At 45.0% G+C, this 20802-nt stretch overlaps 1 protein-coding gene across 1 annotated transcript in view; it reads left to right on the forward strand.

Moving 5' to 3' along the window:
- The window catches only part of LOC115415726 (Na(+)/H(+) exchange regulatory cofactor NHE-RF3-like), a 52412-nt gene that overhangs the window by 5687 nt on the left and 25923 nt on the right, over positions 1–20802 (forward strand). Inside the window, exons 2-3 of the mRNA XM_030129367.1 lie at positions 15144–15205; positions 15300–15511. Coding sequence (XP_029985227.1) covers positions 15144–15205; positions 15300–15511 — 274 coding nt within the window. The remainder of the gene's footprint in view (positions 1–15143; positions 15206–15299; positions 15512–20802) is intronic.

A 20802-nucleotide genomic window follows, 5' to 3' on the forward strand; every position in this document is an offset into this window, starting at 1 on the left:
TGTGTCATTTCTACTAAATCTGACCCAGTGGATTTGTGTCATTTCTACTAAATCTGACCCAGTGGATTTGTGTCATTTCTGCTAAATCTGACCCAGTGGATTTGTGTCATTTCTACTAAATCTGACCCAGTGGATTTGTGTCATTTCTACTACATCTGACCCAGTGGATTTGTGTCATTTCTGCTAAATCTGACCCAGTGGATTTGTGTCATTTCTACTAAATCTGACCCAGTGGATTTGTGTCATTTCTACTAAATCTGACCCAGTGGATTTGTGTCATTTCTACTAAATCTGACCCAGTGGATTTGTGTCATTTCTACTAAATCTGACCCAGTGGATTTGTGTCATTTCTACTAAATCTGACCCAGTGGATTTGTGTCATTTCTACTAAATCTGACCCAGTGGATTTGTGTCATTACTACTAAATCTGACCCAGTGGATTTGTGTCATTTCGACTAAATCTGACCCAGTGGATTTGTGTCATTTCTACTAAATCTGACCCAGTGGATTTGTGTCATTTCTGCTAAATCTGACCCAGTGGATTTGTGTCATTTCTACTAAATCTGACCCAGTGGATTTGTGTCATTTCGACTAAATCTGACCCAGTGGATTTGTGTCATTTCTGCTAAATCTGACCCAGAGGATTTGTGTCATTTCTGCTAAATCTGACCCAGTGGATTTGTGTCATTTCTACTAAATCTGACCCAGTGGATTTGTGTCATTTCTACTAAATCTGACCCAGTGGATTTGTGTCATTTCTACTAAATCTGACCCAGTGGATTTGTGTCATTTCTGCTAAATCTGACCCAGTGGATTTCTGTCATTTCTACTAAATCTGATCCAGTGGATTTGTGTCATTTCTGCTAAATCTGACCCAGTGGATTTGTGTCATTTCTACTAAATCTGATCCAGTGGATTTGTGTCATTTCTGCTAAATCTGACCCAGTGGATTTGTGTCATTTCTACTAAATCTGACCCAGTGGATTTGTGTCATTTCTACTAAATCTGACCCAGTGGATTTGTGTCATTTCGACTAAATCTGACCCAGTGGATTTGTGTCATTTCGACTAAATCTGACCCAGTGGATTTGTGTCATTTCGACTAAATCTGACCCAGTGGATTTGTGTCATTTCTGCTAAATCTGACCCAGTGGATTTGTGTCATTTCTGCTAAATCTGACCCAGTGGATTTGTGTCATTTCTACTAAATCTGACTCAGTGGATTTGTGTCATTTCTGCTAAATCTGACCCAGTGGATTTGTGTCATTTCTGCAAAATCTGACCCATTGGATTTGTGTCATTTCGACTAAATCTGACCCAGTGGATTTCTGTCATTTCTACTAAATCTGACCCAGTGGATTTGTGTCATTTCTGCTAAATCTGACCCAGTGGATTTGTGTCATTTCTACTAAATCTGACCCAGTGGATTTGTGTCATTTCTACTAAATCTGACCCAGTGGATTTCTGTCATTTCTGCTAAATCTGACCCAGTGGATTTGTGTCATTTCTACTAAATTTGACCCAGTGGATTTGTGTCATTTCTGCTTAATCTGACCCAGTGGATTTGTGTCATTTCTGCTAAATCTGACCCAGTGGATTTGTGTCATTTCTACTAAATCTGACCCAGTGGATTTGTGTCATTTCTACTAAATCTGACCCAGTGGATTTGTGTCATTTCTACTAAATCTGACCCAGTGGATTTGTGTCATTACTACTAAATCTGACCCAGTGGATTTGTGTCATTTCTACTAAATCTGACCCAGTGGATTTGTGTCATTTCTGCTAAATCTAACCCAGTGGATTTCTGTCATTTCCTCTAAATCTGACCCAGTGGATTTCTGTCATTTCTACTAAATCTGACCCAGTGGATTTGTGTCATTTCTGCTAAATCTGACCCAGTGGATTTGTGTCATTTCTACTAAATCTGACCCAGTGGATTTGTGTCATTTCTGCTAAATCTGACCCAGTGGATTTGTGTCATTTCTACTAAATCTGACCCAGTGGATTTGTGTCATTTCTGCTAAATCTGACCCAGTGGATTTGTGTCATTTCTACTAAATCTGACCCAGTGGATTTGTGTCATTTCTGCTAAATCTGACCCAGTGGATTTGTGTCATTTCTGCTAAATCTGACCCAGTGGATTTCTGTCATTTCTGCTAAATCTGACCCAGTGGATTTGTGTCATTTCTACTAAATCTGACCCAGTGGATTTGTGTCATTTCTGCTAAATCTGACCCAGTGGATTTGTGTCATTTCTACTAAATCTGACCCAGTGGATTTCTGTCATTTCTACTAAATCTGACCCAGTGGATTTGTGTCATTTCTGCTAAATCTGACCCAGTGGATTTGTGTCATTTCGACTAAATCTGACCCAGTGGATTTTTGTCATTTCTACTAAATCTGACCCAGTGGATTTGTGTCATTTCTGCTAAATCTGACCCAGTGGATTTGTGTCATTTCTACTAAATCTGACCCAGTGGATTTGTGTCATTTCTGCTAAATCTGACCCAGTGGATTTATGTCATTTCTACTAAATCTGACCCAGTGGATTTCTGTCATTTCTGCTAAATCTGACCCAGTGGATTTGTGTCATTTCTGCTAAATCTGACCCAGTGGATTTGTGTCATTTCTGCTAAATCTGACCCAGTGGATTTGTGTCATTTCTGCTAAATCTGACCCAGCGTATTTGTGTCATTTCTGCTAAATCTGACCCAGTGGATTTGTGTCATTTCTACTAAATCTGACCCAGTGGATTTGTGTCATTTCTGCTAAATCTGACCCAGTGGATTTGTGTCATTTCTGCTAAATCTTACCCAGTGGATTTGTGTCATTTCTGGTAAATCTGACCCAGTGGATTTGTGTTATTTCTAATAAATCTGACCCAGCGTATTTGTGTCATTTCTGCTAAATCTTACCCAGTGGATTTGTGTCATTTCTGCTAAATCTGACCCAGCGTATTTGTGTCATTTCTACTCCAAACATCTGATCACACTTAAAATCAGACAGAATCCCCTCCAGAGGAACTTTTCAGTCAGATAGAAGAACTGATTCTGGACAATAGATCTGGAAAAGCGATTGGAAGAATTCTAACCAAGATCATTTTCACTTCTTACATTGGTATATATCTATATATATATATTTTTTTGCTTAATTCAAGTTTTTTTTTGCTCGAATTAAAGAAAAAAAAAATAATAATAATAATTTTTGGCTCTTTTTTTCTAAATAGTCCAGCTTCTTTTTGCCACCTGGTTGAACTCCATACAGCAGTTACACCCAATAAACAGAAAAAAAAGAAGGAAAATCACCACGAAACTGGAAACAACAATAAAAACAAAAACCACAAAGAAAACTGTTTAAAAACAAAAGCCCAAACCCTCTGTTTTTAAACTGAGTCAGTCTCACCCACTGCTATGTGTTTTACACCCCCCCCCCCCCCCCCCAATTCCATAGGCGGTGGGGGCTGAACTGAGCATGCTCAGATGTCTATGGAAAGAACAAGGTCTATTCTACAGGTGTCAAACATGTGGCCCATGGTCCAGAACCGGCCCAGATCTGACCAGTCTGTGTTGAACTGGTTTAGATCTGACCAGTCTGTGTGTTGAACTGGTTTAGATGGGACCAGTCTGTGTTAAACTGGTTTAGATGGGACCAGTCTGTGTTAAACTGGTTTAGATGGGACCAGTCTGTGTTGAACTGGTTTAGATGGGACCAGTCTGTGTTAAACTGGTTTAGATGGGACCAGTCTGTGTTGAACTGGTTTAGATGGGACCAGTCTGTGGTGTTGAACTGGTTTAGATCTGACCAGTCTGTGTGTTGAACTGGTTTAGATCTGACCAGTCTGTGTGTTGAACTGGTTTAGATCTGACCAGTCTGTGTGTTGAACTGGTTTAGATCTGACCAGTCTGTGTTGAACTGGTTTAGATCTGACCAGTCTGTGTGTTGAACTGGTTTAGATGGGACCAGTCATTGTGTTGAACTGGTTTAGATCTGACCAGTCTGTGTGTTGAACTGGTTTAGATGGGACCAGTCTGTGTTGAACTGGTTTAGATCTGACCAGTCTGTGTTGAACTGGTTTAGATGTGACCAGTCTGTGGTGTTGAACTGGTTTAGATCTGACCAGTCTGTGTTGAACTGGTTTAGATCTGACCAGTCTGTGTTGAACTGGTTTAGATGGGACCAGTCTGTGTTAAACTGGTTTAGATGGGACCAGTCTGTGTTAAACTGGTTTAGATGGGACCAGTCTGTGTTGAACTGGTTTAGATGGGACCAGTCTGTGGTGTTGAACTGGTTTAGATCTGACCAGTCTGTGTGTTGAACTGGTTTAGATCTGACCAGTCTGTGTGTTGAACTGGTTTAGATCTGACCAGTCTGTGTGTTGAACTGGTTTAGATCTGACCAGTCTGTGTTGAACTGGTTTAGATCTGACCAGTCTGTGGTGTTGAACTGGTTTAGAGCTGACCAGTCTGTGTGTTGAACTGGTTTAGATCTGACCAGTCTGTGTGTTGAACTGGTTTAGATGGGACCAGTCTGTGTTGAACTGGTTTAGATCTGACCAGTCTGTGTTGAACTGGTTTAGATGTGACCAGTCTGTGGTGTTGAACTGGTTTAGATCTGACCAGTCTGTGTTGAACTGGTTTAGATCTGACCAGTCTGTGTTGAACTGGTTTAGATGTGCCCAGTCTGTGTTGAACTGGTTTAGATGGGACCAGTCTGTGGTGTTGAACTGGTTTAGATCTGACCAGTCTGTGTGTTGAACTGGTTTAGATGTGCCCAGTCTGTGGTGTTGAACTGGTTTAGATCTGACCAGTCTGTGTGTTGAACTGGTTTAGATGGGACCAGTCTGTGTTAAACTGGTTTAGATGGGACCAGTCTGTGTTGAACTGGTTTAGATGGGACCAGTCTGTGTTGAAGTGGTTTAGATGGGACCAGTCTGTGTTGAACTGGTTTAGATGGGACCAGTCTGTGTTGAACTGGTTTAGATGGGACCAGTCTGTGTTGAACTGGTTTAGATCTGACCAGTCTGTGTTGAACTGGTTTAGATCTGACCAGTCTGTGTGTTGAACTGGTTTAGATGGGACCAGTCTGTGTGTTGAACTGGTTTAGATGGGACCAGTCTGTGTTAAACTGGTTTAGATGGGACCAGTCTGTGTTGAACTGGTTTAGATGGGACCAGTCTGTGTTGAACTGGTTTAGATGGGACCAGTCTGTGTTGAACTGGTTTAGATCTGACCAGTCTGTGTTGAACTGGTTTAGATCTGACCAGTCTGTGTGTTGAACTGGTTTAGATCTGACCAGTCTGTGTGTTGAACTGGTTTAGATCTGACCAGTCTGTGTGTTGAACTGGTTTAGATGGGACCAGTCTGTGTTGAACTGGTTTAGAGCTGACCAGTCTGTGTGTCGAACTGGTTTAGATGGGACCAGTCTGTGTGTTGAACTGGTTTAGATCTGACCAGTCTGTGTTGAACTGGTTTAGATGGGACCAGTCTGTGTTGAACTGGTTTAGATGGGACCAGTCTGTGTGTTGAACTGGTTTAGATCTGACCAGTCTGTGGTGTTGAACTGGTTTAGATGTGACCAGTCTGTGTGTTGAACTGGTTTACATGGGACCAGTCTGTGGTGTTGAACTGGTTTAGATGTGACCAGTCTGTGTGTTGAACTGGTTTAGATGGGACCAGTCTGTGTTGAACTGGTTTAGATGGGACCAGTCTGTGTGTTGAACTGGTTTAGATGGGACCAGTCTGTGTGTTGAACTGGTTTAGATCTGACCAGTCTGTGTTGAACTGGTTTAGATGGGACCAGTCTGTGTTAAACTGGTTTAGATGGGACCAGTCTGTGTGTTGAACTGGTTTAGATGGGACCAGTCTGTGTGTTGAACTGGTTTAGATGTGACCAGTCTGTGTGTTGAACTGGTTTAGATCTGACCAGTCTGTGGTGTTGAACTGGTTTAGATGTGACCAGTCTGTGGTGTTGAACTGGTTTAGATCTGACCAGTCTGTGGTGTTGAACTGGTTTAGATGTGACCAGTCTGTGGTGTTGAACTGGTTTAGATGTGACCAGTCTGTGGTGTTGAACTGGTTTAGATGGGACCAGTCTGTGTTGAACTGGTTTAGATCTGACCAGTCTGTGTTGAACTGGTTTAGATGGGACCAGTCTGTGGTGTTGAACTGGTTTAGATCTGACCAGTCTGTGTGTTGAACTGGTTTAGATGTGCCCAGTCTGTGTTGAACTGGTTTAGATGGGACCAGTCTGTGTGTTGAACTGGTTTAGATGTGACCAGTCTGTGGTGTTGAACTGGTTTAGATCTGACCAGTCTGTGTGTTGAACTGGTTTAGATGTGCCCAGTCTGTGTTGAACTGGTTTAGATGGGACCAGTCTGTGGTGTTGAACTGGTTTAGATGGGACCAGTCTGTGTTGAACTGGTTTAGATGTGACCAGTCTGTGTGTTGAACTGGTTTAGATCTGACCAGTCTGTGTGTTGAACTGGTTTAGATGGGACCAGTCTGTGGTGTTGAACTGGTTTAGATCTGACCAGTCTGTGGTGTTGAACTGGTTTAGATGGGACCAGTCTGTGGTGTTGAACTGGTTTAGATCTGACCAGTCTGTGTTGAACTGGTTTAGATCTGACCAGTCTGTGTTGAACTGGTTTAGATCTGATCAGTCTGTGTGTTGAACTGGTTTAGATCTGACCAGTCTGTGGTGTTGAACTGGTTTAGATGTGACCAGTCTGTGGTGTTAAACTGGTTTAGATCTGACCAGTCTGTGGTGTTGAACTGGTTTAGATCTGACCAGTCTGTGTTGAACTGGTTTAGATCTGACCAGTCTGTGTGTTGAACTGGTTTAGATCTGACCAGTCTGTGTTGAACTGGTTTAGATGTGACCAGTCTGTGTTGAACTGGTTTAGATCTGACCAGTCTGTGTTGAACTGGTTTAGATCTGACCAGTCTGTGTGTCGAACTGGTTTAGATGGGACCAGTCTGTGTTGAACTGGTTTAGATCTGACCAGTCTGTGTGTTGAACTGGTTTAGATCTGACCAGTCTGTGTGTCGAACTGGTTTAGATGGGACCAGTCTGTGTTGAACTGGTTTAGATCTGACCAGTCTGTGTGTTGAACTGGTTTAGATCTGACCAGTCTGTGTGTCGAACTGGTTTAGATGGGACCAGTCTGTGTGTCGAACTGGTTTAGAGCTGACCAGTCTGTGGTGTTGAACTGGTTTAGATCTGACCAGTCTGTGTGTTGAACTGGTTTAGATCTGACCAGTCTGTGTGTTGAACTGGTTTAGATCTGCCCAGTCTGTGTTGAACTGGTTTAGATCTGACCAGTCTGTGTTGAACTGGTTTAGATCTGACCAGTCTGTGTTGAACTGGTTTAGATGGGACCCAGTCTGTGGTGTTGAACTGGTTTAGATCTGACCAGTCTGTGGTGTTGAACTGGTTTAGATCTGACCAGTCTGTGTTGAACTGGTTTAGATGTGACCAGTCTGTGTTGAACTGGTTTAGATCTGACCAGTCTGTGGTGTTGAACTGGTTTAGATCTGACCAGTCTGTGGTGTTGAACTGGTTTAGATCTGACCAGTCTGTGTGTTGAACTGGTTTAGATCTGACCAGTCTGTGTGTTGAACTGGTTTAGATCTGCCCAGTCTGTGTTGAACTGGTTTAGATCTGACCAGTCTGTGGTGTTGAACTGGTTTAGATCTGACCAGTCTGTGTTGAACTGGTTTAGATCTGACCAGTCTGTGGTGTTGAACTGGTTTAGATCTGACCAGTCTGTGTTGAACTGGTTTAGATCTGACCAGTCTGATTTGAACTGGTTTAGATGTGACCAGTCTGTGGTGTTGAACTGGTTTAGATCTGACCAGTCTGTGTGTTGAACTGGTTTAGATCTGACCAGTCTGTGTTGAACTGGTTTAGATCTGACCAGTCTGTGTTGAACTGGTTTAGATCTGACCAGTCTGTGTGTTGAACTGGTTTAGATGGGACCAGTCTGTGTGTTGAACTGGTTTAGATCTGACCAGTCTGTGTTGAACTGGTTTAGATCTGACCAGTCTGTGTGTTGAACTGGTTTAGATGGGACCAGTCTGTGTTGAACTGGTTTAGATCTGACAAGTCTGTGGTGTTGAACTGGTTTAGATCTGACCAGTCTGTGAGTTGAACTGGTTTAGATCTGACCAGTCTGTGTGTTGAACTGGTTTACATGGGACCAGTCTGTGGTGTTGAACTGGTTTAGATCTGACCAGTCTGTGAGTTGAACTGGTTTAGATCTGACCAGTCTGTGTGTTGAACTGGTTTACATGGGACCAGTCTGTGGTGTTGAACTGGTTTAGATCTGACCAGTCTGTGTTGAACTGGTTTAGATCTGACCAGTCTGTGTGTTGAACTGGTTTAGATCTGACCAGTCTGTGTTTAACTGGTTTAGATGTGACCAGTCTGTGTTGAACTGGTTTAGATGTGACCAGTCTGTGTTGAACTGGTTTAGATCTGACCAGTCTGTGTTGAACTGGTTTAGATCTGACCAGTCTGTGGTGTTGAACTGGTTTAGATCTGACCAGTCTGTGGTGTTGAACTGGTTTAGATCTGACCAGTCTGTGGTGTTGAACTGGTTTAGATCTGACCAGTCTGTGTGTTGAACTGGTTTAGATCTGACCAGTCTGTGTTGAACTGGTTTAGATGTGACCAGTCTGTGTTGAACTGGTTTAGATCTGACCAGTCTGTGGTGTTGAACTGGTTTAGATCTGACCAGTCTGTGGTGTTGAACTGGTTTAGATCTGACCAGTCTTTGTGTTGAACTGGTTTAGATCTGACCAGTCTGTGGTGTTGAACTGGTTTAGATCTGACCAGTCTGTGTGTTGAACTGGTTTAGATCTGACCAGTCTGTGTTGAACTGGTTTAGATTTGACCAGTCTGTGTCTAACTGGTTTAGATCTGACCAGTCTGTGTTGAACTGGTTTAGATCTGACCAGTCTGTGGTGTTGAACTGGTTTAGATCTGACCAGTCTGTGGTGTTGAACTGGTTTAGATGTGACCAGTCTGTGGTGTTGAACTGGTTTAGATGTGACCAGTCTGTGTGTTGAACTGGTTTAGATCTGACCAGTCTGTGTTGAATTGGTTTAGATCTGACCAGTCTGTGGTGTTGAACTGGTTTAGATGGGACCCAGTCTGTGGTGTTGAACTGGTTTAGATCTGACCAGTCTGTGGTGTTGAACTGGTTTAGATCTGACCAGTCTGTGTTGAACTGGTTTAGATGTGACCAGTCTGTGTTGAACTGGTTTAGATCTGACCAGTCTGTGGTGTTGAACTGGTTTAGATCTGACCAGTCTGTGTTGAACTGGTTTAGATCTGACCAGTCTGTGTTGAACTGGTTTAGATCTGACCAGTCTGTGGTGTTGAACTGGTTTAGATCTGACCAGTCTGTGTGTTGAACTGGTTTAGATCTGACCAGTCTGTGGTGTTGAACTGGTTTAGATCTGACCAGTCTGTGTTGAACTGGTTTAGATCTGACCAGTCTGTGTTGAACTGGTTTAGATGGGACCAGTCTGTGTTGAACTGGTTTAGATGTGACCAGTCTGTGGTGTTGAACTGGTTTAGATCTGACCAGTCTGTGTTGAACTGGTTTAGATCTGACCAGTCTGTGTGTTGAACTGGTTTAGATCTGACCAGTCTGTGTTGAACTGGTTTAGATCTGACCAGTCTGTGTTGAACTGGTTTAGATCTGACCAGTCTGTGTGTTGAACTGGTTTAGATCTGACCAGTCTGTGTGTCGAACTGGTTTAGATGGGACCAGTCTGTGTGTCGAACTGGTTTAGAGCTTACCAGTCTGTGTGTTGAACTGGTTTAGATCTGACCAGTCTGTGGTGTTGAACTGGTTTAGATCTGACCAGTCTGTGTTGAACTGGTTTAGATCTGACCAGTCTGTGTTGAACTGGTTTAGATGGGACCAGTCTGTGTTGAACTGGTTTAGATGTGACCAGTCTGTGGTGTTGAACTGGTTTAGATCTGACCAGTCTGTGTTGAACTGGTTTAGATCTGACCAGTCTGTGTGTTGAACTGGTTTAGATCTGACCAGTCTGTGTTGAACTGGTTTAGATCTGACCAGTCTGTGTTGAACTGGTTTAGATCTGACCAGTCTGTGTGTTGAACTGGTTTAGATCTGACCAGTCTGTGTGTTGAACTGGTTTAGATCTGACCAGTCTGTGTTGAACTGGTTTAGATCTGACCAGTCTGTGTTGAACTGGTTTAGATGGGACCCAGTCTGTGGTGTTGAACTGGTTTAGATCTGACCAGTCTGTGGTGTTGAACTGGTTTAGATCTGACCAGTCTGTGGTGTTGAACTGGTTTAGATCTGACCAGTCTGTGTTGAACTGGTTTAGATGTGACCAGTCTGTGTTGAACTGGTTTAGATGTGACCAGTCTGTGTTGAACTGGTTTAGATCTGACCAGTCTGTGGTGTTGAACTGGTTTAGATCTGACCAGTCTGTGTGTTGAACTGGTTTAGATCTGACCAGTCTGTGTGTTGAACTGGTTTAGATCTGCCCAGTCTGTGTTGAACTGGTTTAGATCTGACCAGTCTGTGGTGTTGAACTGGTTTAGATCTGACCAGTCTGTGTTGAACTGGTTTAGATCTGACCAGTCTGTGGTGTTGAACTGGTTTAGATCTGACCAGTCTGTGTTGAACTGGTTTAGATCTGACCAGTCTGATTTGAACTGGTTTAGATGTGACCAGTCTGTGGTGTTGAACTGGTTTAGATCTTACCAGTCTGTGTTGAACTGGTTTAGATCTGACCAGTCTGTGTGTTGAACTGGTTTAGATCTGACCAGTCTGTGTTGAACTGGTTTAGATCTGACCAGTCTGTGTTGAACTGGTTTAGATCTGACCAGTCTGTGTGTTGAACTGGTTTAGATGGGACCAGTCTGTGTGTTGAACTGGTTTAGATCTGACCAGTCTGTGTTGAACTGGTTTAGATGGGACCAGTCTGTGTTAAACTGGTTTAGATGGGACCAGTCTGTGTTGAACTGGTTTAGATCTGACCAGTCTGTGTTGAACTGGTTTAGATCTGACCAGTCTGTGTGTTGAACTGGTTTAGATGGGACCAGTCTGTGTTAAACTGGTTTAGATGGGACCAGTCTGTGTTGAACTGGTTTAGATCTGACCAGTCTGTGTGTTGAACTGGTTTAGATCTGACCAGTCTGTGTTGAACTGGTTTAGATCTGACAAGTCTGTGGTGTTGAACTGGTTTAGATGGGACCAGTCTGTGTGTTGAACTGGTTTAGATCTGACCAGTCTGTGGTGTTGAACTGGTTTAGATCTGACCAGTCTGTGAGTTGAACTGGTTTAGATCTGACCAGTCTGTGTGTTGAACTGGTTTACATGGGACCAGTCTGTGGTGTTGAACTGGTTTAGATCTGACCAGTCTGTGTGTTGAACTGGTTTACATGGGACCAGTCTGTGGTGTTGAACTGGTTTAGATCTGACCAGTCTGTGTTGAACTGGTTTAGATCTGACCAGTCTGTGTTTAACTGGTTTAGATGTGACCAGTCTGTGTTGAACTGGTTTAGATGTGACCAGTCTGTGTTGAACTGGTTTAGATCTGACCAGTCTGTGTTGAACTGGTTTAGATCTGACCAGTCTGTGGTGTTGAACTGGTTTAGATCTGACCAGTCTGTGGTGTTGAACTGGTTTAGATGTGACCAGTCTGTGGTGTTGAACTGGTTTAGATCTGACCAGTCTGTGGTGTTGAACTGGTTTAGATGGGACCCAGTCTGTGGTGTTGAACTGGTTTAGATCTGACCAGTCTGTGTGTTGAACTGGTTTAGATCTGACCAGTCTGTGTTGAACTGGTTTAGATGTGACCAGTCTGTGTTGAACTGGTTTAGATCTGACCAGTCTGTGGTGTTGAACTGGTTTAGATCTGACCAGTCTGTGGTGTTGAACTGGTTTAGATGTGACCAGTCTGTGGTGGTGAACTGGTTTAGATCTGACCAGTCTGTGTTGAACTGGTTTAGATCTGACCAGTCTGTGGTGTTGAACTGGTTTAGATCTGACCAGTCTGTGTGTTGAACTGGTTTAGATCTGACCAGTCTGTGTTGAACTGGTTTAGATCTGACCAGTCTGTGTTGAACTGGTTTAGATCTGACCAGTCTGTGTTGAACTGGTTTAGATCTGACCAGTCTGTGGTGTTGAACTGGTTTAGATCTGACCAGTCTGTGGTGTTGAACTGGTTTAGATCTGACCAGTCTGTGTTGAACTGGTTTAGATGGGACCCAGTCTGTGGTGTTGAACTGGTTTAGATCTGACCAGTCTGTGTTGAACTGGTTTAGATGTGACCAGTCTGTGTTGAACTGGTTTAGATCTGACCAGTCTGTGGTGTTGAACTGGTTTAGATCTGACCAGTCTGTGTTGAACTGGTTTAGATCTGACCAGTCTGTGGTGTTGAACTGGTTTAGATCTGACCAGTCTGTGTTGAACTGGTTTAGATCTGACCAGTCTGTGGTGTTGAACTGGTTTAGATCTGACCAGTCTGTGTTGAACTGGTTTAGATCTGACCAGTCTGTGTTGAACTGGTTTAGATGGGACCAGTCTGTGTTGAACTGGTTTAGATGTGACCAGTCTGTGGTGTTGAACTGGTTTAGATCTGACCAGTCTGTCGTTTTGAACTGGTTTAGATGGGACCAGTCTTTGTTGAACTGGTTTAGATCTGACCAGTCTGTTTTGAACTGGTTTAGATGGGACCAGTCTGTGTTGAACTGGTTTAGATCTGACCAGTCTGTGTGTTGAACTGGTTTAGATCTGACCAGTCTGTGTGTTGAACTGGTTTAGATCTGACCAGTCTGTGTTGAACTGGTTTAGATGGGACCAGTCTGTGTTGAACTGGTTTAGATCTGACCAGTCTGTGTTGAACTGGTTTAGATCTGACCAGTCTGTGTTGAACTGGTTTAGATGGGACCAGTCTGTGTTGAACTGGTTTAGATGTGACCAGTCTGTGGTGTTGAACTGGTTTAGATCTGACCAGTCTGTGTTTAACTGGTTTAGATCTGACCAGTCTGTCGTTTTTAACTGGTTTAGATCTGACCAGTCTGTTTTGAACTGGTTTAGATCTGACCAGTCTGTGTTGAACTGGTTTAGATGTGACCAGTCTGTGTGTTGAACTGGTTTAGATGTGACCAGTCTGTGTGTTGAACTGGTTTAGATCTGACCAGTCTGTGTTGAACTGGTTTAGATCTGACCAGTCTGATTTGAACTGGTTTAGATCTGACCAGTCTGATTTGAACTGGTTTAGATGTGACCAGTCTATGTTGAACTGGTTTAGATGTGACCAGTCTGTGGTGTTGAACTGGTTTAGATGTGACCAGTCTATGTTGAACTGGTTTAGATGGGACCAGTCTGTGGTGTTGAACTGGTTTAGATGGGACCAGTCTGTGTCTTGAACTGGTTTAGATCTGACCAGTCTGTGGTGTTGAACTGGTTTAGATCTGACCAGTCTGTGTTGAACTGGTTTAGATCTGACCAGTCTGTGTGTTGAACTGGTTTAGATGGGACCAGTCTGTGTTGAACTGGTTTAGAGCTGACCAGTCTGTGGTGTTGAACTGGTTTAGATCTGACCAGTCTGTGTTGAACTGGTTTAGATCTGACCAGTTTGTGTGTTGAACTGGTTTAGATGTGACCAGTCTTTGGTGTTGAACTGGTTTAGATCTGACCAGTTTGTGTTGAACTGGTTTAGATCTGACCAGTCTGTGTGTTGAACTGGTTTAGATGGGACCAGTCTGTGGTGTTGAACTGGTTTAGATCTGACCAGTCTGTGGTGTTGAACTGGTTTAGATCTGACCAGTCTGTGTTGAACTGGTTTAGATCTGACCAGTCTGTGTTGAACTGGTTTAGATCTGACCAGTCTTTGTGTTGAACTGGTTTAGATGGGACCAGTCTGTGTTGAACTGGTTTAGAGCTGACCAGTTTGTGTGTTGAACTGGTTTAGATGGGACCAGTCTGTGTTGAACTGGTTTAGAGCTGACCAGTCTGTGGTGTTGAACTGGTTTAGATCTGACCAGTTTGTGTGTTGAACTGGTTTAGATGTGACCAGTCTTTGGTGTTGAACTGGTTTAGATCTGACCAGTCTGTGTTGAACTGGTTTAGAGCTGACCAGTCTGTGTGTTGAACTGGTTTAGATGGGACCAGTCTGTGGTGTTGAACTTGTTTAGATCTGACCAGTCTGTGGTGTTGAACAGGTTTAGATGGGACCAGTCTGTGTTGAACTGGTTTAGATCTGACCAGTCTGTGTTGAACTGGTTTAGATCTGACCAGTCTGTGGTGTTGAACTGGTTTAGATGGGACCAGTCTGTGTGTAACTGGTTTAGAAATGACCAGTCTGATCAGTACAGGAAGTGCTTTTAATTTGACAAAGTATAAATATTTAACAGGAATAATGGTAGTTGAACAGTAAATCCATGTTTGTTCCTGTGGCTGTGACTCCTGCTGCAGCTGGACACAAATACACAAACTAACACACAAAGGCCAATAAACACTGACACACACACACATTCAGTATAAATGAACACTAACAACACAACCCACTGAACCCTGCACAGAAAAACAACACATTTACAACCACAGCTACAATACCCACAATGCACTGCACTGAGAAGAAGGTGTGGTCAGGACTAAAACAGGGATTTAACTCCATTCAACTGAAACTGTTTTTGTACTTTAGACTGTGTCTGTAAATGAGTAGAATATACTGAACATTTTATAGTAATGGGATAAAACTGAAACCATGTAATTAAAGTATTTTAGAAAATACAAAGTCCAGGCTGACAGTGTATTGGGATATAAAAGGTGGATTTTACCTCATTTCTTTTAGTGTGCTATAGCTGTTAAATTCAGTCACATTTTACTCAAATCTGTGTTAAAATCTACTCGACCAAAACGAGTGCAAATACTGACCTGACTGTTATCGAGTAGATTCTGAAGGTTAGTTTTTACAGTGTAGTCTGTTACACTGGCCGTTATCAGCTGTTGGTTTTCTGCTGGAATACAATCAGCTGTGGTGTGAGCTCAGAGTCAACAGAACACAGTGACAGGGTAATCAGATTACATCCCCTCCAGAGGCTTTGGTGTCCATTTGTAAGCGTCCTCACTGTCCTGTGTCCTTGTTTCAGTTTTACCTTCAATCCAAAGGAAGGCATCGATAACCCGGCCCTGGTCATCGCTGATGATCCTGGTAAGGCGCTTTACTGTTTCCCTTCCAAAGCTTCTGTCCAACACTCTGTTCCCAGGTTCACTTTAGCGTTGATGACTTTGTTTTAATGACCCAGAACCTGATGAGGGTCCGGTCCCCAGACTGTGTCACCTGAAGCGCCAGGAGGGACAGAGCTTTGGCTTCTGTCTGCGTTTGGACACAAACAGCCGCAGCTTCGAGGTCACAGACGTGGAGTCCTGGAGTCCTGCAGAGCACAGCGGCCTGAAGGACGGAGACCGAGTCCTGGAGGTCAACGAGGAGGGCGTGGCCGACATGGACTTCAGCAGGGTTAGTGCATGGACAGGTTATTAGGGGCTGGACTCAAACGTGACATCCTGTCCAAGCTGGAACTCAGGTTAAAAGGTCTGTTCCTTCAGACGCCAAAGCTGCATTTATCAGGACTGTCTGAGGCTGCACCAGACACTATTAACAACAGGATGAAGTAAACCTGGAGATCCAAACGGTACATCACTGAAGCACAAACAGACAAACATCTGACCAGACACTGTTCAGTCATTTACTATAACCTCTTTCTGTAACGAAGCACTGGTTTTGGTTCAGAAGGGGTTAAATTGACTCATTTAACTCAGTACTGTTGGAGCTCCAGGGGCCTCATGTATAAAGTGTACGTACGCGCAAAAACCTGGTGTACGCCCTTTTCCACGCTCACATTCAGATGTATAAAGAGTGAAATGGAAATGTGTGCTCCTCCACGCCAACTCCACAGCTGGAGTACACACGTTTCTAGTGTTTGGAACCAGTGGAGACACTGAGAGGAGATACTGAGGAACTGAGAAGAATGTGACAAAGGTCATTCCTCTGACTGATGAGCACATCAGAGAAACACAGAAGAACAACGAACACACAGACACAACATCCTACTGCCACAGCAGCACATCCACCACCAGAACCACAACCAACCAGAACCAGAACCAACCAGACCCTGGACCCATCAGTGCCAGTCCTGTCCAGGAGGACATTAAACAACAACCACATAAACAGACCAGGACCCAGAATTCACTGGTTGATAAATGCCTTTACTGTAGTCTTCATGTCTGTCAGAACATTTAGGAGTCGGTCCAGTCGCTCATTGACTCCACAGACTGTCCTCATGATGTCCTCTGGTGACCCGGGTCAGCTCAGACCCATGTGGGTCTGATGGGCATCATCATCAGCTGTTGGACCGGAGGACCTGCTAACGCTGGAGTCCACAGAAGCCTCTGTGACAGGAGGATGGTCCTGGGTCTGAGCGTCTGCTGTCTGATTGGTGGAAAATAATAATATGAGTGATTCAACAGGAGTCAGTCTGGGATCTGCTCTGGGATCTCCTCTGGGATCTGCTCTGGGATCTGCTCTGGGATCTGCTCTGGGATCTGCTCTGGGATCTCCTCTGGGATCTCCTCTGGGATCTGCTCTGGGATCTGCTCTGGGATCTGCTCTGGGATCTCCTCTGGGATCTCCTCTGGGATCTCCTGACATGATCACACATGAACCTGTATCTAGTTTATCTGTGATCAGACTGTTGGATGACCCGTAGAATGAACTCATGTGTGACTGACACTAATCCTAAACCTGTATGTACCTGGTGCTGGTCCCAGTCAGTCCAGTCAGACCAGTGTCACCCACAGTATCGTCCTCTTTCCTCAAACAGTCTGAGTTCGTCTCTTTTCTTCTTCCGTCTGTTTCGTCCTCTGCTTTACGTCCACCTTGACGTCATCATGTGATCATGCAGAGGTGAATCCCAGAGGGAACCCCACCTGCAGACCCCGTTTATACTAATTTGCATATGTAAATGTGGGTGTGGAGAGGGAGGAGTCAGGTACTCCAACATATGCGCTCAGTTCCAGCTGATTGGATGAATAAAGGAAGTGTACGTGGATTCAGGCGTACGCTCACGTTTATTCATCTGGATTTTTTTGTGCGTATGGACTTTTCTGGATTTAAGCGTACGCCAGGTTTACATATGAAGTCCACACAAGTCTTTATACATGAGGCCCCAGGTGTGTTTGGTGTTCCTCAGGGCAGTGCATCAGATTCAGATTCAGAAAACTTTATTTATCCCATACAGGCAGTTCATTTGCAGCTGACCACAGACATCAGCCCACATCCAAAGTGTAATGAGACAAACACAAACACACCAGTGCACAAATACAGCATTACTGAAAGCAACTGCCAAGAAATGCATTTAAATAATCAGCAATAAATAATCAATAAATACCAAAGAAGACTAGAAGACTGAAAGACCCTATTGGTTCCACTAATATTTAAAAAAGAAAAAAAAAATCATATAAAATGACTAAAATGGCTTCTGTCTGAGTTTAAAAGTGTGAGAGCTGAAGGAAGAACAGATTTAGAACATGTGTTGGTTCTGCTCTGAGGAGTGAGGGAACGTCTGAAGGTGAACTTCTGACACAGTAACACATGAGGGTCCTGGTGGTGGACTGGGCTTTTGTTCTGACACAGTAACACATGGGGGTCCTGGTGGTGGACTGGGCTTTTGTTCTGACACAGTAACACATGAGGGTCCTGGTGGTGGACTGGGCTTTTATTCTGACACAGTAACACATGGGGGTCCTGGTGGTGGACTGGGCTTTTATTGTGACACAGTAACACACGGGGGTCCTGGTGGTGGACTGGGCTTTTATTGTGACACAGTAACACACGGGGGTCCTGGTGGTGGACTGGGCTTTTATTGTGACACAGTAACACATGGGGGTCCTGGTGGTGGACTGGGCTTTTATTGTGACACAGTAACACATGGGGGTCCTGGTGGTGGACTGGGCTTTTATTCTGACACAGTAACACATGGGGGTCCTGGTGGTGGACTGGGCTTTTATTGTGACACAATAACACATGAGGGTCCTGGTGGTGGACTGGGCTTTTATTGTGACACAGTAACACATGGGGGTCCTGGTGGTGGACTGGGCTTTTATTGTGACACAATAACACATGAGGGTCCTGGTGGTGGACTGGGCTTTTATTGTGACACAGTAACACATGGGGGTCCTGGTGGTGGACTGGGCTTTTATTGTGACACAGTAACACATGGGGGTCCTGGTGGTGGACTGGGCTTTTATTGTGACACAGTAACACATGAGGGTCCTGGTGGTGGACTGGGCTTTTATTGTGACACAGTAACACATGGGGGTCCTGGTGGTGGACTGGGCTGTTGTTCTGACACAGTAACACATGGGGGTCCTGGTGGTGGACTGGGCTGTTGTTCTGACACAGTAACACATGAGGGTCCTGGTGGTGGACTGGGCTTTTGTTCTGACACAGTAACACATGAGGGTCCTGGTGGTGGACTGGGCTTTTATTCTGACACAGTAACACATGGGGGTCCTGGTGGTGGACTGGGCTTTTATTGTGACACAGTAACACATGGGGGTCCTGGTGGTGGACTGGGCTTTTATTGTGACACAGTAACACACGGGGGTCCTGGTGGTGGACTGGGCTTTTATTGTGACACAGTAACACACGGGGGTCCTGGTGGTGGACTGGGCTTTTATTGTGACACAGTAACACATGGGGGTCCTGGTGGTGGACTGGGCTTTTATTGTGACACAGTAACACATGGGGGTCCTGGTGGTGGACTGGGCTTTTATTCTGACACAGTAACACATGGGGGTCCTGGTGGTGGACTGGGCTTTTATTGTGACACAATAACACATGAGGGTACCTGGTGGTGGACTGGGCTTTTATTGTGACACAGTAACACATGGGGGTCCTGGTGGTGGACTGGGCTTTTATTGTGACACAATAACACATGAGGGTCCTGGTGGTGGACTGGGCTTTTATTGTGACACAGTAACACATGGGGGTCCTGGTGGTGGACTGGGCTTTTATTGTGACACAGTAACACATGGGGGTCCTGGTGGTGGACTGGGCTTTTATTGTGACACAGTAACACATGAGGGTCCTGGTGGTGGACTGGGCTTTTATTGTGACACAGTAACACATGAGGGTCCTGGTGGTGGACTGGGCTGTTGTTCTGACACAGTAACACATGGGGGTCCTGGTGGTGGACTGGGCTTTTGTTCTGACACAGTAACACATGAGGGTCCTGGTGGTGGACTGGGCTTTTGTTCTGACACAGTAACACATGAGGGTCCTGGTGGTGGACTGGGCTTTTATTCTGACACAGTAACACATGGGGGTCCTGGTGGTGGACTGGGCTTTTATTGTGACACAGTAACACATGGGGGTCCTGGTGGTGGACTGGGCTTTTATTGTGACACAGTAACACATGGGGGTCCTGGTGGTGGACTGGGCTTTTATTGTGACACAGTAACACATGGGGGTCCTGGTGGTGGACTGGGCTTTTATTGTGACACAGTAACACATGAGGGTCCTGGTGGTGGACTGGGCTTTTATTCTGACACAGTAACACATGAGGGTCCTGGTGGTGGACTGGGCTTTTATTCTGACACAGTAACACATGGGGGTCCTGGTGGTGGACTGGGCTTTTATTCTGACACAGTAACACATGGGGGTCCTGGTGGTGGACTGGGCTGTTGTTCTGACACAGTAACACATGGGGGTCCTGGTGGTGGACTGGGCTTTTATTCTGACACAGTAACACATGGGGGTCCTGGTGGTGGACTGGGCTTTTGTTCTGACACAGTAACACATGGGGGTCCTGGTGGTGGACTGGGCTTTTATTGTGACACAGTAACACATGAGGGTCCTGGTGGTGGACTGGGCTTTTATTGTGACACAGTAACACATGGGGGTCCTGGTGGTGGACTGGGCTGTTGTTCTGACACAGTAACACATGGGGGTCCTGGTGGTGGACTGGGCTTTTATTCTGACACAGTAACACATGGGGGTCCTGGTGGTGGACTGGGCTTTTGTTCTGACACAGTAACACATGGGGGTCCTGGTGGTGGACTGGGCTTTTATTGTGACACAGTAACACATGGGGGTCCTGGTGGTGGACTGGGCTTTTATTGTGACACAGTAACACATGGGGGTCCTGGTGGTGGACTGGGCTTTTGTTCTGACACAGTAACACATGGGGGTCCTGGTGGTGGACTGGGCTTTTATTCTGACACAGTAACACATGGGGGTCCTGGTGGTGGACTGGGCTTTTGTTCTGACACAGTAACACATGAGGGTCCTGGTGGTGGACTGGGCTTTTATTCTGACACAGTAACACATGGGGGTCCTGGTGGTGGACTGGGCTTTTGTTCTGACACAGTAACACATGAGGGTCCTGGTGGTGGACTGGGCTTTTATTCTGACACAGTAACACATGGGGGTCCTGGTGGTGGACTGGGCTTTTATTCTGACACAGTAACACATGGGGGTCCTGGTGGTGGACTGGGCTTTTGTTCTGACACAGTAACACATGGGGGTCCTGGTGGTGGACTGGGCTTTTATTGTGACACAGTAACACATGGGGGTCCTGGTGGTGGACTGGGCTTTTATTTTAACACAGTAACACATGAGGGTCCTGGTGGTGGACTGGGCTTTTGTTCTGACACAGTAACACATGGGGGTCCTGGTGGTGGACTGGGCTTTTGTTCTGACACAGTAACACATGGGGGTCCTGGTGGTGGACTGGGCTTTTATTGTGA

Source organism: Sphaeramia orbicularis, unplaced genomic scaffold (assembly GCF_902148855.1).
Source record: "Sphaeramia orbicularis unplaced genomic scaffold, fSphaOr1.1, whole genome shotgun sequence".
Lineage (NCBI taxonomy): Eukaryota > Metazoa > Chordata > Actinopteri > Kurtiformes > Apogonidae > Sphaeramia > Sphaeramia orbicularis.